At 41.5% G+C, this 16,223-nt stretch overlaps 2 protein-coding genes across 2 annotated transcripts; one reads left to right on the forward strand and one right to left on the reverse strand.

Annotated features, from left to right (window-relative positions):
- The first annotated feature begins 1,686 nt into the window (after positions 1 to 1,686).
- Positions 1,687 to 3,135, forward strand: LOC137241354 (vesicle transport protein SFT2C). Its single transcript, XM_067768870.1, has 2 exons — positions 1,687 to 1,998; positions 2,061 to 3,135. Exons 1-2 carry the CDS (start codon positions 1,813 to 1,815, stop codon positions 2,487 to 2,489), a joined length of 615 nt encoding a protein of 204 aa, XP_067624971.1. The 5' UTR covers positions 1,687 to 1,812; the 3' UTR covers positions 2,490 to 3,135.
- LOC137241353 (U5 small nuclear ribonucleoprotein 40 kDa protein) lies at positions 3,036 to 15,715 on the reverse strand. The gene is made up of 4 exons (XM_067768869.1): positions 15,517 to 15,715; positions 15,332 to 15,461; positions 14,629 to 15,257; positions 3,036 to 3,346 (listed from the first exon to the last, which is right to left on the reverse strand). Exons 1-4 carry the CDS (start codon positions 15,619 to 15,621, stop codon positions 3,167 to 3,169), a joined length of 1,044 nt encoding a protein of 347 aa, XP_067624970.1. The 5' UTR covers positions 15,622 to 15,715; the 3' UTR covers positions 3,036 to 3,166.
- Positions 15,716 to 16,223: the final 508 nt, after the last annotated feature.

Here is a 16,223-nt window from a genome sequence, read left to right on the forward strand (position 1 = left end):
GATTTTTAGTTTAAATTCTTTTATAAGTAAAGACACTTCAACTATACAAATATTCTGTGATTCAATTTGAGTAATGTAGTTATAGAAAAGATATGCTTGGCAATGTGTAAACAAAAGCCACATTTCTGAGGTAGGATTTTGAAAGAATGCTTTAGGATGCTTGGACTTTAGTGGCTTGAAACATTTTAAAATTCGTTCATATGCTGGCTTCAAAGTTAACTATCTTGTTTTACTAATTAATAAATTACTAATTAACAACTTAATTTGATAAAAGGGTTGCTGCCAATAATAAATATATGTTTTGTATAGTTCATGAAAGCAGAACAAAATACAGAACATTTACGAAAAACAGAACATTTTCGTTATTTCCGTACGTAAAAAAACTTCGCAGAACAAGCGCGTTAAAAAACAGTTATATTATGCCAAATAAAGAACGGATGGTCACCGTACTTATGATGTGAATGTTTCATTTTGGTGTGAACCAACACATATTCTTGCCTGTTAACGGAGTAAGCCAACGTTGCGTTTACTTTCTAGGCCTTGAATTAAAATAGTTTATTACCTGCCATGAAAAAATGTATTTTTGTATGTTGCTTAGGAGGTTAACACTCTACACGATATTATCTATGCGGACCTCGAACAGCATCCTAAAGAATACACCGTTTCTAAGTATTGTTATGTTACTTAAATCTGGGACCTATGGTATGGAAGGACAGGACATTTACTCTATACCACAAAAATGTCAGAAAATTTTTAAAAAGTTAAAGCTGCGATTTTTCGATACACTTTTTAGTTAACCCTAAACCCCTTTGAAACTGCGTTTTTCACAGATTTGGTCCATAAATTAAAATACAACCCCACTTTACCTACATGCAGGGAATATGGAAAGGTTCGTTTCCTTTCCTGTAAAACTATAAATTTGTTTGCAATGGCTTTCTTTTAATTATACCTTAATTCGTTTGAGAGTGGTAAATTTACCTCTACGTATTTAAAAATTATCAGAACTCAATGGAGCACTACCAAATTTCGTTCCAATAATATTATTTTCTTTAATAATTTGGGAAAAATTTAAACAACGTGACATCAGGACGGACAAGGCGACAGCTGTTTCGATTATACCTTGTAAATCTCCTCTTCAAAGCCTTTTCTCTCGGGAGTGGGATTTGAACCCGCACTCCTAACGATGATTGAATTATTACAAACGCATTCAGCCACGTCATGCCTTTTCGTAAACCTTCCCAATTGCCTTCTTTGCATATTTTCTTTATTCACAGTCCATACTTCGTATGGCATCATGTGGTAAAGTTATGCGTTAGTAAAGCGGTTTCAAAGAAACTTGGTGTTGTTGCTTTTGTTCTATTTATAGAACTACAACGAATTAACCAATGTTGTCTATTTGTTTATTGCTTTAAATGTATGAAAACATTTATTTAAAGCAATTTTTAATTTATAATTTATTTATTGCAGAAAAGGGTTCTGCGCAAAAATATTTTGGATACCACCCCAGGTTTTACTCAGTCGAACCCTGTTCTAGACTTTCACCGCATTTGCATTTGGAATTGAAGCGAAATTTGTTGTGGCTATGCACATTATATGCCCAAATGACACGAATACAAATTCTCACAGTGTACACTAACCAACTTTCTTTACTGTCGTGCACTCTGTGGGTATATAACATTACACACACCCTGTGTAGTATTTTTATGGATTTGTCAGCTGCAAAGCTGTTAACATTTGGGTAATTAACTAGAAATAAACAAATTCGTGGCACAACCATCGAGTGTTCAATTAATTATATACGGTTTTTGTATCATGGCGAGCTTAAAACAGGATCTAGATGAATATCTCCTGTTGCAAAGCGATCAAAAGAAAAATTTCAGTGCCAAAATACCACAAATCAAAGTTCCAGATTTGGGAAAATTGTTTACACGTTCAGAGGCAGCGGAGCCCAGCAATAGTTGGCTGCAAGACACACAAGACAGTTGTTGTCCCAAATTGGTAAGTAAAAATAGACTTACAACAGTTCGGATATTTTCATAAAAAATCTGTTTCTTTTACAGTCACGCCTACAGCGTATTGTCGGCTTTGTTGCTTGTCTGGGTTTGGGCGCATTATGTTTCGGTATCTCAATTTTTTACATACCAGTTTTAATACTGAAGGCACGGAAGTTCGCCTTACTCTATTCGATGGGTAGCATGTTTTTTATACTCGGATTTTGTTTTTTATCCGGATTTGGTGCTTTCCTCAAGACTGCTTTTTCCAAGCCGCGCTTGCTGGTATCCGGCTCATATACCACGTCATTAATAGCAACTTTGTATTGCGCATTATTAGTGCATAGCACTGCTTTGACTGTTCTCTTTGCTGTGGCACAAATCATTGCTTTACTATTTATGATAGTTGGTACTGTTCCTGGTGGAGCTTCAGGGATCAAATTTTTTGGAAAAATGTTCAAAAGTAGTGTTACATCAACAAGTACATTACCAGTTTAAATTCATATAAATGTGTAAATATGTAATAATTTTGCATGATTTTAATTTGGTCACTCATATTCACTCTCTTTCGACGGCTCTACTTTGGCTTTCACATTTCACATGTGGATATCTGAATTCAAGGTCCACTTCGGAGTAAAAAAGCCTTCTAGCGAGTTTCGATCGCTCAGCGATAATCAATTACCTTAACAATGGATTATACGCTTTTTATATGCATTTTTTACACTAACAATAATCTTCAAAAGAAATGGCTAGGAGTCGATCTAGCTACAAAGTTCAATTCTATTGACGCTCGACACTCGCAATAGCGGAGACAACATTTGAATTAAGACTTATTCGATTTACAAATATAAACATTTTTGAAGTTGTTTTTTGCAAGCGACGAATAAAATGCAGATACTCACATGTCAAAATGAGAATAGTAGAGAATGCATGAAAAATTGCTTATATACAAGTAGCTACATATATCTGAATTTAATTGTAATCGTCAGCAGAATGCATATTACACTCAATTTATTACTGAAAGTGACTTTTGTGATACCATGTATTGAAATCAAAGCGTTTGTACATTATAATTCAATGTAGGATAGCTGATAATTTCATTTATCATTATAATTATAGTTCATTTATTTTTATTGAAAATATATAGAGATTGAAATATACATACATAGCTTAGTCTAGTCTTCAATTTCACCGAGATATAGAGTTTTATCACTCGATGCGGATAATATAAGCGGGTCTTTGGCATGAAAATCTACATCATTAACACTACCGTTGTGTCCAGGTAATTTGTATAATATGCGTCGGCTTGTGGTGTCCCAAATATAAACATAACGATCAGCAGAACCAGACGATATCTGAAATAGAAATGTATTGAGAATTTGTACCTCTTTATACTACAGCCCTGCGTTTAAAATATTCAAATTCAAAGGTATTGTATTTAGCTAAATTTGATCTGCAGCTAACAATGATCATAAAAAAAGATATAAGATGTATTTTATTTCTGGTGGTGATAGACACTCCGCGATGATTTTGGGCAGTGCTTTCGATGTTGCTGGTCCTTTGCCGGGTATAGATCCGGCACGTTCCGGTTACAAGCAATATTACGTTCCTAGCCCGAGCATTCAAAGAACGACCTTATTCGACCACGTTCAACCTCGTGGCCTTCCCCGCCTTCCTCGACCTCGTTCCATGAAGAACTTGGTGTCGACAGAGCCTCAGATGCTAAATATGTGTATGATACATTCACATTAGAAGTGAATCACGGCTTTACCACCCTCCTATTTGCCTGCCGTAAACTTTTGTATTCAAGCTAGTATTCTCTGAGACTCTTGTATGATGGGATTCAAGGGGTTGATAAGCGCAATACAAAGCTTTATAGCTTCAATGCTTCCGCAACCCAATTGTCAACCTCTCCTACGCAAGGGGAATCCTGTTACAAATACGAATGTAAAATACGAGGCTCTGGCGACCCGAAGTTCCTCATGGAATTAGGGGGTAAGGAGGGCGGTAGGGCCTAGATGGTTTAATGTGGTCATATAAATCGTTCCCGAGATGGTCGGTCTAGTATCTTAATGGCGCTTTGTTATCGGAACGTATCGGATCTATATCGGACAAAGGAACATTGACATCGATAATACTCCCCAACGCCTTCGGGGAGTATCTTTATCGTTAATACAACAACAACAACTCTTATCTGATTTCTTCCCAAGCTCTCAAGACTTATCTTTCCATAGTAGGCTATTGTTGTTGTTGTTGTAGCAATGCTTCACCCCACCTAACAGCCGCGACCGATCACAAATTGTCATCAATATCCTCTACCGGGAGTCCAAGGAAACTAGGCTATTGTCAAGGACCCTTATTGCCTTAATGTATTAGCGCTGACCGGCCCTTTGAGCAGCTGCCTTTCTGGCTAGGGCCACCGCTTGTTGTTTTTGTTGTAGCAATGTTTCGCCCCACCTAATAGCTGCGACCGATCACAAATTGTCATCAATATCCTCTAACGGGAGTCCAAGGAAACTTGCTGCTTCGACAGGTGTGGACCATAATGAAAGGGGTGATAGAGGCGTTGGTTCGACATTACAATTAAAGGTTGGTGTCATGTGGGGACACATAGCAAGCGGGGCATACATTTTGTATGTCGGGGTTGATTCTGGATAGGTAAGAGTTACCTGTTACAGTATCCAGAACGAAGTTGAGCCAGAGTGACTTGCGTTTCCCTGGGGAGTATGCGTTTCTCTTCGGCAAGTTTTGGGTACTGTTCCCTGAGTACTGGATTCACCGGGCAATTCCCGGCATAACGGTCCGACGCCTGTTTGTGGAGTTCACCAAGGACCTGCTTGTGTTTTTTGCTTCATACGGCTGAGTTCTCAGGTGCCTATTTCCTCAAAATGCCTACGGAGATGACTCCTTAAGTCCCTAGGCGGTGCTGGCTCATCAATCAGATGTCTGTTGGGATGCCCAGGTTTCTGGGTATTCAACAGGAACTGTTTGGTTAGCATCTCATTTCTCTCCCTGATGGGGAGTATTCTCGCCTCGTTACGTAGATGGTTTTCTGGGGACATTAAAAGACAGCCCGCGGCGGTTCTGAGCGCAGTATTTTGGCAGGCCTGTAGCTTCTTCCAGTGGGTAGTTTTTAGGGTTGGCGACCATATATTTGTATGTGGTAATGAGGGTTTCTTTGTCTTTTCCCCAAGTACTGCCAGCAAGGGATTTGAGGGTTTTATTACGGCTCTGGATTTTCGGAACAATTGCGGCTGCGTGCTCACCAAAATGTAGATCCTGATCAAACGTCACACCCAAGATTTTGGGGTGTAGGACAGTCGGTAGCGTAGTGCCATCGACGTGGATGTTCAAAATGGTCGACATTTGGGAAGTCCAAGTTGTAAATAGGGTCGCGGATGATTTAGTCGGTGATAATGCCAGGTTTCGCGAGGCGAAAAAACTGGAGAGATCAGGGAGGTATCCGTTTATTCTGTTGCAAAGCTCATTCGTCTGTGAGCCGGGGCCTGTGGCCATTATTGTGCAGTCATCGGCGTAAGAAACGATAGTAACTCCTTCCGGTGGCGAAGGTAGTTTTGATATGTAAAAATTAAACAAAAGTGGGGAGAGGACACCACCCTGTGGCACCCCTTGTTTAATTCTTCTTGGCTTTGATATTTCGTTTCTGAATTGCACCGATGCCTGCCGACCACCCAGATAATTTGCGGTTCACCTTTAAAGACATGGGGGAAGGGTAGACCCTTCCAAGTCTTGCAGTAACGTGCCATGGTTGACCGTATCAAAAGCTTTTGATAGGTCTAGCACTACGAGTACTGTTCTATGGTGGGGCTTCTGATTTGAACCACAATTTATCTGGGTGCCAATGGCATTTAGCGCGGTGGTGCTGCTATGGAGGTTTCTAAAGCCATGCTGATGACAGGCTAGCTGCCAATTTGCTTCGAAGTAGGGGAGCAAAATGGCTTCAAGCGTCTTGGCTACTGGCGATAGGAGAGATATCGGGCGATATGACTCTCCTATGTTAGCTGGTTTCCCAGGCTTTAGTAGCGGGACCACCTTGGCCATTTTCCATTTTTCGGGTATGACAAAGGTGGAAAGACACAGGTTGAAGACATGTGCTAAATATTTGAGACCCTCTTTCCCTAGGCTTTTAAGCATCGGCATGGCTATGCCGTCTGGGCCCACTGCTTTGGATGGTTTAGCATAACCGATGGCATCCTCAATCTCTTTGGCGGTGATGGTACTTGGGGACGTGCTGTATTTATGTTTACGTGCGTGTCTGTTGGCCCTCCGTCTATTTTTGTCGTCCGTAGAATGCATTATGTATTGTCGGCAGAAAGCGCTCGCGCATTTTTTCGCATCCGACAGCACTTTGTCGCCAAAGGCGATGGAAACTTTGTCATTGTGCCTAGACGGATTCGATAGGGACTTTACAGTGGACCAAAGTTTACTTACACCGGCAGAGAGGTTACAACCGCTTAGGTGCTCCTCTCATTTCGCCCGCTTGTGTTCATCCACAAGTAATCTGATGCGTTGGTTTATATCCCTTATTTGGGGGTCGCCGGGATCGAGCTGTTTTATAAGGTCACGTTCTCTCGCTAAACTTGCGGCTTTTGCCGGGAAGTGGGGCCGAATTTCGGGAATTCTACCGGCGGGAATGAAACGAGCCGAGGCGGATTCAATGACCTTGCGGAAAGCACGCTCCCCTTGGCGGGCATCAGTTGGGATAGGGAGGGTAGCAAAGCGGTTGTCTGTAAAGGATTTGTATTCGTCCCCCTTTCCTTTTTTAAAGTTAATGAAGGTGCGTTTTTCTGCGACGATGAAGTCGGCGGGACGCTCGAGCGAAATAAGTATAGGCAGGTGGTCGGATGCCAATGTTACCATCGGCTGCCAGTTGACGCAGTTTACGAGTTCTGCGCTCACGATTGAAATATCCGGCGAACTGTGACAGCTTTCTACCATACGTGTGGGGGCGTCTCCGTTTATAGTGCAGAACGTCGTTTCTTCTATTTGATTCGCTAACATCTCACCCATACTGTCCACCCGCAAGTTTGAATGCCATAGATCGTGATGGGCATTGAAATCGCCTAAGATAATGCGATTGTTCCAGTGAGTACGCCGCTGATATCAGGGCGGTATCCACTGGGGCAACAGGTGACAGCGAGGGATGTAGATGTTGATGATTTCTAGATTTGCATCGCCCGACCGGACAGATAATTCTTGACATTCTAAGACACTGTCCCTGCGGTCGATGTCGGGAACAAATATATGATATTGCACAGTGTGGTGTATGATAAACGCGAGGCCGCCTCCATTTCCGCTATCGCGATCTTTTCTGTGGACATTATACCCAGAACAGGTCTGCAATGCAGATCTTGCTGTGAGTTTAGTCTCTTGAATCGCAGAAATGCGGATGTTGTGTCGCTTCATGAAGTCGACTATCTCCATGATCTTCCCAGTTAATCCATTACATTTTAACTGCAGAATTCTGAAGTGCATAGGGGGAGACGTCGTCACTCTGGGAGTAAGTGACGGGTGACTACGCCTGGGTTGTGGAAGGCCAGAACGCGATTGCTGTTGAGGCCCTGGGACTAGACGTCCTTGGGTAGGTATTGGGGTACCCGGTGTATTTGGGTATGCGGCCTGGCAACATGGCGCAATGAAACCCGTCGGGGGGTTGCCGTTGCGGATACCAGAATATCTAGGAAAGTGGCACCGTCCATGGCAGGAGCTGCATGTCGCAATCGTATATATTCTGTGCTGGCAAACGGTGCAAAGGGTAGGGACTAGAGGTAGGGACTAAGAGTATGTTTCCTTGACCTACACAATTGCTGCCGGAAAAGAGGGGGGAGGAAGACGGGGGCAGGGGCTGATGCTCGGCATTGCTTCCGACTCTACTACGGAGAATGTAGGTATGAGTAGGAGCAGCCGTGTAAGTTGGTGGCGCCGTGGGGCGCGAGCAACAGCGGGTACTTGTTGTGGCTTGCTGAGCAGCGGAAGGTAGCAGGGGGCGCTAAGGCGCACACTACGGGAGGTGCTAGGACGTGAACAGCAAGGAGCCACAAAAGATTTATAGAAGTTACGTGGACGTCTCGTTTTGGGGTCTAGCCCAGAACAACCTGTCCGATGCAACCATCCCTTACACGAGACACACTGACAAGAGTATGACCGTCCTAAAAAGATTCTTTTCCGGCAGATGCAGCAAAACCATTTCTCAGGAACGGGCTCAGGAGACAGACCCGGATTAGGTTGTATGTATATGTTTATTAAGTCTATGATCGAAAAGAATCTTACAGACTAGATACAAATGAATAGAAAGATATAAAAACTATATAGTCAAACTTATATATGTAATTACCGTGTAAATAATAAAAAAGAAAAAAGATAACAATGAGATGAATAAATAATAAAAATAAATTACAGCCACAAATCCAGAGAAGACTTGAACGTACTTCTCGACAAAGAGAAATCAAGAAGGAAACTCCCTGAGAGTCTATTAAATACGGTAAGTGCGCGGAAAATCGGGTCGAAACATGCAATAGTTAGCTCTACCGACACGCAAGTAAAAGGGCAAGAAAGTACGAAGACACCTATTAGGTACATTAAAATTAACTTTAGCAAGAAGAGCTGAACAATCCAACGAGCCAGTGATGAGATCATAAACAAACATTAGTAGATGCGCAGCTCTCCGGATTGCAAGAGACTGGAGATTGATAAGTATGCATCGCGAGTAGCAGCATGGGGTTGGATCGTCAAAGTTAATAGAAACTAAGCAAAATCTAATGAATTTTCTTTGAACCCTCTCTATTCTGGCAGAGTGGCTACTATAGATAGGATTCCAGACAACTGAGGCGTATTCTAATTTTGAGCGAACTAAAGAGATAAAAAGTGCCTTCCTGGTATAGAGATCCTTAGTTTTTTGCATATATGCGAAGGAAGGCAAGGTTTCTGTAAGCCTTCGGAAGGACATAACAGATATGACTAACGAAGGAGAAAGAGGTATCGAAGACAACACCTAGATCAATAACTTCTTTGACAGAAGCCAGTGGAACACCTGAAATACCATAGGGCGTGGTATGCAGGGTAGACGACTTGGAAAAATACATTTGAAAGCATTTTTTGACATTTAAGTAGAGACTATTGGCATTACACCAAGCAACAAGATTATTTAGATCATTTTGTAGGAGCACTGCATCTGACGGGCCATTAATTCTACGAAAAATCTTAAGACCGTCTGCATATAAAAGGAAATCAGACGAATTAAAGCAGGAACCAATGTCATTAATAAATAGCACAAATAAAAGAGGACCAAGAATGCTACCCTGAGGTACCCCGGATGTTGCCAAGAAAGGTTGGGACTTACAGTCTTCAATTTCGACGCACAAGGACCTATTCAACAAATAAGATTTTAACCATGATAGGAAAACAGAGTGAAATCCAATGCATTCCAGTTTAAATAATAAGATTTTATGAGATACTTTATCGAAAGCCTTCGTGAAATCGGTGTATACAGTATCTACCTGGCAACCGTCCTGAAATGCAGAGATGCAGAAATCAGAAAACGACACTATGTTCGTAACAGTCGAGCGACCAGCCACAAACCCATGTTGGCACGGCTCAATGACGCTTTTGATGACAAAAGTTAGCTTCTCTTTTATAATTTTCTCAAAAAGCTTCGAGCAAACTGTTAGTTTGGCGATAGGCCTATAATTAGAGACGTAATTTTTATTGCCAGCTTTAAAGATTGGACAAATGGAACTTTTTTTCCACCTATCGATAAAAGTTCCGGAAGACAGGGATAAATTGAATATATGCCGAAGAGGTATGCACAAATATACACTACAGAACTTCAGGACAAAGGCACAGAGGCCGTCACTGTCACATTTTAACGAGGGTTTAAGGGGACATAGCATTGCTGACGTCATCGCCGGAGATCACGAGGGAGCCAAAATCTAGACGATCATAGAGCCCGGATCGCGAATAAGAGTCATTCAGATCTACAGTAGCATCATCAAAGTTTTATTTAAAGAAATCAGCAAACAGCTCAACTGTTTCTGGTAGGGACTGGGAGCGTACACCATTAAAGCTCATGCAGATCGGTATATTCGTCGAACCACGTTTGAATCGGATAAAGTTCCAAAAGGCTTTAGGATTTTCTTTAAGCTCATTTTCGAGCCTACCCATATAGCCATTGTAAAGGAATTTGTCAAGGACATTAAATTGGCGCACACTGGTAGTGAACTGTTCTCTGAGAAGGATATTATCTGAATCTGCCTTGAATAAGTTATTGAGTTTGTTACGCTTATTTTTCAACCTCTTAAGAGTTTTATTATACCATGGTAATTTATGAAGCCTGGGCCCAAAACGAGGCACTATACTTTGAAATGTTTCAGTCAAATTCGATAAGAAAATATCATAACAAACACTGACGTCATTAGAGGGAAATATGTTTTCCCAGTTAATTTCAAATAATACATTGTTCAGCTCGCCGAAATTAGTAGATCGAAAGTTGAAAGAGGAATTATCTAAAGCAGATGACGTAGGGATAGCATCAAAGTAATGTAGATGAATAGCTATTGGTATATGATGCCTATCAGATAAACATACAGGAAAAGTACTCTCAGAGAGTTGATATATTAAATTCTCGTCGACGAATATAAGATCAAGTAATCTCGAGAGAGTATTAAATAAATTATTGATTTGAATCAAATTACAACTTAAGGTATTATCTATAAGGCTAATTTCATTAGAACGCGTGAGATTGTTAGGTGTCAAAATTCCATTATATTGAAAATCTGACCAGACAATATCTGGTAGATTGAAGTCTCCAAGTATACAGAAGTTGGCATCAGTATGAGTTTCGCATAAATTAACGATGTTCTCCACATGACCATTATATAAGCAATCACCACTATTGGGCGGTATATACGAGCAACAAATGAAAGTAGAGCCAGACGAACTGGAAACACAGACACACAGCTGATCGAGCAGCGTATCCTGATTATGTAGTTGAAACTTTAATGAATGCAGGCTTCTGTTAACTGCAATTAGGACACCACCACCTTTCTTTTGACCGGTGTTCGCGAGGTCTCTGTCTTTACGGAAAGTTAGGAATAACTTAGGGTCAAAGTACTCTTCATCAAAGAAGTCTTCGTTGAGCCACGTTTCAACGATGACTTATACGTCCTAGTCCAAACGAGACGTAGCTAAAAGAAAGTCTTTATATTTGGTGCGCATGCCGCCTACATTTTGAAAGTAGACTCTCAGAGATGCACCCGAGACGAAGTTTGGGATGTCATAAGTGTTGCAATACATATCACTAGGTAACCCTACGACACTATTTGGTTTCCTCCGTTTTTTGGAAAAAAAACGAAAAGGCTTTACAGTGACGTTAGAGGGCCACAAAGCAGCATCGAATAGCTTGTTATAATCAGCTGATAGCACGCGCACCTTAAAAGAAACCCTGACCAAGGAGTTGATGTCAGCATCCCACCTCACCAACTTAAAACAAGCCAAAGCAGAGGCATCGATTTTAATGTGTTCAGATATGTATTTGACAATTTTCTCCTCTGTAACTGAAGGCTTGAATGAAGATAAATGAATCCACTTGTATGGTACAAAGACATCTAACTCAGCATTATTGTTATTGCCACTAACTACTGATGAATACACGACTTTTTCTTTTGTTGCATTTATGCTAGGCTTCACTGTAATGTGGGCATTTGATGGCAGAGGTGATTTATTAAGAGCGCTGGCAGCAGCATTGGCGTATGATGTAGCGGAAGAAGAGGGCACGGTGCTAGTATTTGATACCTCGCTGTTAGTGGCAGTCGTCGGATTGCTTGAATTTTTCATATTTCTTCTCTGCTTGGAGTTGGAAATAGACTTTACCTTAGTTGCTGCTGATGTATTTGTAGGAGTATTATCGTTATTGATAGTGAGAGTATTTGACACGAGTGGTTGCGTATTAAATGCAAGTGTAGAAGTAGAAATTGTAGATGCCAATGTACAGGTAGAAGTAGAAATGTTATTAGTGAGAGACTTTGATGATTGTGTTAGTTCATTTGTATGTGTAGGTGTGGATGGATGTTGAGAGATTAAAACAGTAGATTGATTATTTGAGAAAGCGTTTAGCATATCTGATTCGTTAAAACAAGTAGATGTAGACGAAGAAGAAAATGTAGGCAGAGCACGACTATTGTTGGAAGAAAGACCGTTTGATATTTGCAGAGGATTTGATTGCAAACTGACGACACATGAGTTGTTGTTGTGTATGATAGGACTAGACGGGGAAGTTGATGCATTGTTTTTGTTGCTGACATTCGGAGAACTTTCAGCAACGTTCAGATTGTTGTTGGATGATTGCAACGAGTTCATTAACAATTCTTTGAGATAATCAAATTGTTTTGAAAAATTAAAAAATTTGTTATCAATAGCACTTGAGATGAGTTCAAAACCAAGTTTTTGAGCAGATAGCACAGAGTCAAGTGATTTGCAGAGCTTATCCGGCATATCAACGCACTCCTCACACAAGTAGAGCAAGTGACGATTAGATTTGATTAGTCTCACATCATAATCCGATATATTTTTGCAACATGTACGATGAAATAATCTTTTGCAAAAACCATTACACGGCACGATATAGAATCAGATTTCGAAAAGCATTTATTGCACTTGGCACAACATTCGTCCATTATGACAAAATAAAATAGAAAGTAAACAAAATAAAACTAGAGAGCGGTAAGAAACACGTCCGCACACAACGACGAATCGTTCGATACCTTCCAGGAGCAAGAGAATATGGAGCAGTCCTGCTGCAAGGAGCTGCTGGGGTGTGACAATTTGTGGGAGGAACGGAACAAATTAAATGGGGTTACACTGAAATGGCAGTCCTTGGTCGGGAAAAATCCCGAGTCGATCCGGTACATAGAACCGACGGCCTTGGGAAGCGTCACCGCTTGTTCGTTTTCATCGTTTCTCGAACATAATTAACTCTAATCTCAGGCAAACTGGAGGAGTGAGTTCTGTTCCCACAAAGTTCTTTATTCCAGGGCTGGAGTACTTTGTGTCTGCTAATGACCTATTTACTACGTGATAAAAATGTGTAGTGATGTTACCTGAAGCAGCACCTCCATTACCGCTGTTGCCGAGGGGCGACCCGGTGTAGAAAAACTACCGCTGCTGTTGTTGTTGTAGCAATGCTCGCCCCACCTAATAGCCGCGACCGATCACAAATTGTCATCCATATCCTCTAACGGGAGTCCAAGGAAACTTGCCGTTTCAACAGGGGTGGACCATAAGGAAAGGGGTGTTAGAGGCGTTGGTTCCACATTACAATTAAAGAGATGGTTGGTGTCATGTGGGGACACATTGCAAGCGGGGCATACATTTTGTATGTCGGGGTTGATTCTGGATAGGTAAGAGTTTAACTTGTTACAGTATCCAGAACGAAGTTTAGCAAGAGTGACACGCGTTTCCCTGGGGAGTATGCGTTCCTCTTCTGCGAGTTCTGGATATTTTTCTTCAAGTACTGGATTCACCGGGCAATTCCCGACATAAAGGTCCGACGCCTGTCTATGGAGTTCACCAAGGACCTGCTTGTGTTTTTTCGCTTCATACGGCTGGGTTCTCAGGTGCCGTATTTCCTCAAAATGCTTACGGAGATGACTCCTTAGGCCCCTAGGCGGTGCTGGTTCGTCAATCAGATGTCTGTTGTGATGCCCAGGTTTCTGGGTATTCAACAGAAACTGTTTGGTCAGCATCTCATTTCTCTCCCTGATGGGGAGTATTCTCGCCTCATTATGCAGATGGTGTTCTGGGGACATAAGAAGACAGCCCGTGGCGATTCTGAGAGCAGTATTTTGGCAGGCCTGTAGTTTCTTCCAGTGGGTGGTTTTTAGGCTTGGCGGCCATATGGGTGACGCGTAGCACGTAATCGGCTGGCTAATTGCTTTGTATGTGGTCAAGAGCGTTTCTTTATCTTTTCCCCAGGTACTGCCAGCAAGGGATTTGAGGATTTTATTACGGCTCTGAATTCTTGGAACAATTGCGGTTGCGTGCGCGCCAAAATGTAGATCCTGATCAAACGTCACACCCAAGATTTTGGGGTGTAGGACAGTCGGTAGCGTAGTGCCATCGACGTGGATGTTCAATATGGTCGACATTTGGGGCGTCCATGTTGTAAATAAGGTCGTGGAAGATTTAGTCGGTGACAATGCCAGGTTTCGCGAGGCGAAGAAACTGGACAGATCAGGGAGATAGCCGTTTATTTTATTGCATAGCTCGTCGATCTCTGGGCCTGGGCCTGTGGCCATTATTGTGCAGTCATCGGCGTAGGAAACGATTGTGACTCCTTCCGGTGGTGAAGGTAGCTTAGATATGTAGAAATTAAACAAAAGCGGGGATAGGACACCACCCTGTGGCGCCCCTTGTTTAATTCTCCTTTGTTTTGATGTTTCGTTTCTGAATTGCACCGATGCCTGCCGACCACCCAGATAATTTGCGGTCCACCCTTTAAGACATGGCTGCTCAAGTTCCGTAGGCTATGATGTGACATGCCCTTCTACGCATATTTATCCCTCGATAGCCCTAGCTACCCAAACTCCAATTCAATGCACTTAATGACTTGTTGCTTTCTTACCTTGCTGCCATCCGGTGACCAGGAGCACCTCAGTAGATTCTTTTCAAAATTATGCTGATGCCCTTGGAAGATTTTGACACACCGTTCACCCGGCACGTAAGGTCGTACGTCCCATATTCTCAGCGTGTTATCCATCGAATTGGACAGCAAATATGAACCATCGGGAGACAGTGAAACTCCCGTTATTGTATCAGTATGACCTCTTAGTCTATGCAGCACTTGCTGTTGTTTACGTACATCCCATACTTTTATTTCATTATCAATTCCGCCCGATATTACTTGCTCTCCTATATCATTGAAACAAACGGCTGTTACTTGATACGGCGCTTCTAACGTGTGTACAGAATTTTTTTTGCGTGCATCCCAAATACGGATAGTACGATCGTCTGAACCGGAGCAAAGCATTTGAACGCCACGTCGTGTGCGATGTACGGTATTCACAAAATTCGTATGTCCCTTGAGACGACGCACTCGTTGACCGGTCACAATATCCCAAATCGCAAGTGTCTTATCGGTAGAGCAAGTATATATATTTGAACCATCTGTGGAGAAATGTGCTTCCAATACAGCACCTGTATGGCCGGACATTACCATTATATTCTCGCACTCGCCATAAACATTCCAAATAACTATAAAGAATCATATACAAGTAGGTAGGTCAATTTGCAAATGAGTATATATTACAATATTTAAAGCCGCTTACAGATTTGCCGATCAAATCCGGAGGACATTAGCAAGTCACCATCTGGATGGAATTCTGTTGTGAAGACCTCTCCTTCGTGTCCTTCTAGCAACATAATTGGTGCCATTAAGTTAGATGTGCGCCGAATGCCCTAAGAAAATGTTTTATGAGCTAGGTATAAACATCATTACAAATTGCATGCTTACCGATTCCATCAAGGCCTTGTCCCGATTGGTATAGGCCATTAAATCCGATTTATTGCGCTTGGGTTCTTGCGCCAATACCAAGCTTGAACCCGACCTTTTACCCATATTTCCAAATTATTTAATTCCGTAATAAAACAAACTCTAATTTTCACACTTTGGCATTCAAATCGACAATAATAAAATAATTGGATTTTACTGAATTCGGTATGTCAAATATTTACAGGGTGGTGCGATTTCACATTTTGTGGACACTGGGTGTTTATTGATATTTTTAGTGCTGCCGGATCGAGTTAATGTTTAAACTTTTATGATTTCCCTAACGTAAGTACGTAAGCTAGTCTAGATTACTTATTCGGTGTATTGAACATTCGTCTCTACCTTTTTGGGATTACGTGATACGTAGAAATATAGCTTATATCGTAGTTTGGTACTATGAATGGAGTGAAAGTACCCAATAAATCGTGAACATCACACATTTATATTCAATCGCAAAAACACGTTCGAATGCGTTTCAATTATGCCCTTGTTCAATTAATCACAATTTTTTAGATAATGTGAAAAATTGTAACCTTTTTTTAGCTCAATTTATAACGAAAACGTCAAAAGTAATAAGAAAATTCTTGCACACAACACCATTATTGACATGCATACGATAAGTCACGTAATCTATTATTGTTATTGATTTTCTCTCTCTCGTACCTCTAGCT

The sequence above is a fragment of the Eurosta solidaginis genome, chromosome 2 (assembly GCF_040869045.1).
Source record: "Eurosta solidaginis isolate ZX-2024a chromosome 2, ASM4086904v1, whole genome shotgun sequence".
NCBI classification, from domain to species: Eukaryota; Metazoa; Arthropoda; class Insecta; order Diptera; family Tephritidae; genus Eurosta; species Eurosta solidaginis.

Coding starts and splice junctions, on each gene's coding strand:
- LOC137241354 (XM_067768870.1), top strand. CDS start 1,813: ATGGCGAGCTTAAAACAGGATCTAGATGAATATCTCCTGTTGCAAAGC. Junction 1,999..2,060: donor ACAGTTGTTGTCCCAAATTG/GTAAGTAAAAAT, acceptor TTTCTTTTACAG/TCACGCCTACAGCGTATTGT.
- LOC137241353 (XM_067768869.1), bottom strand. CDS start 15,621: ATGGGTAAAAGGTCGGGTTCAAGCTTGGTATTGGCGCAAGAACCCAAG. Junction 15,258..15,331: donor CGGATTTGATCGGCAAATCT/GTAAGCGGCTTT, acceptor GATTCTTTATAG/TTATTTGGAATGTTTATGGC. Junction 3,347..14,628: donor GGTCACCGGATGGCAGCAAG/GTAAGAAAGCAA, acceptor TTTCTATTTCAG/ATATCGTCTGGTTCTGCTGA.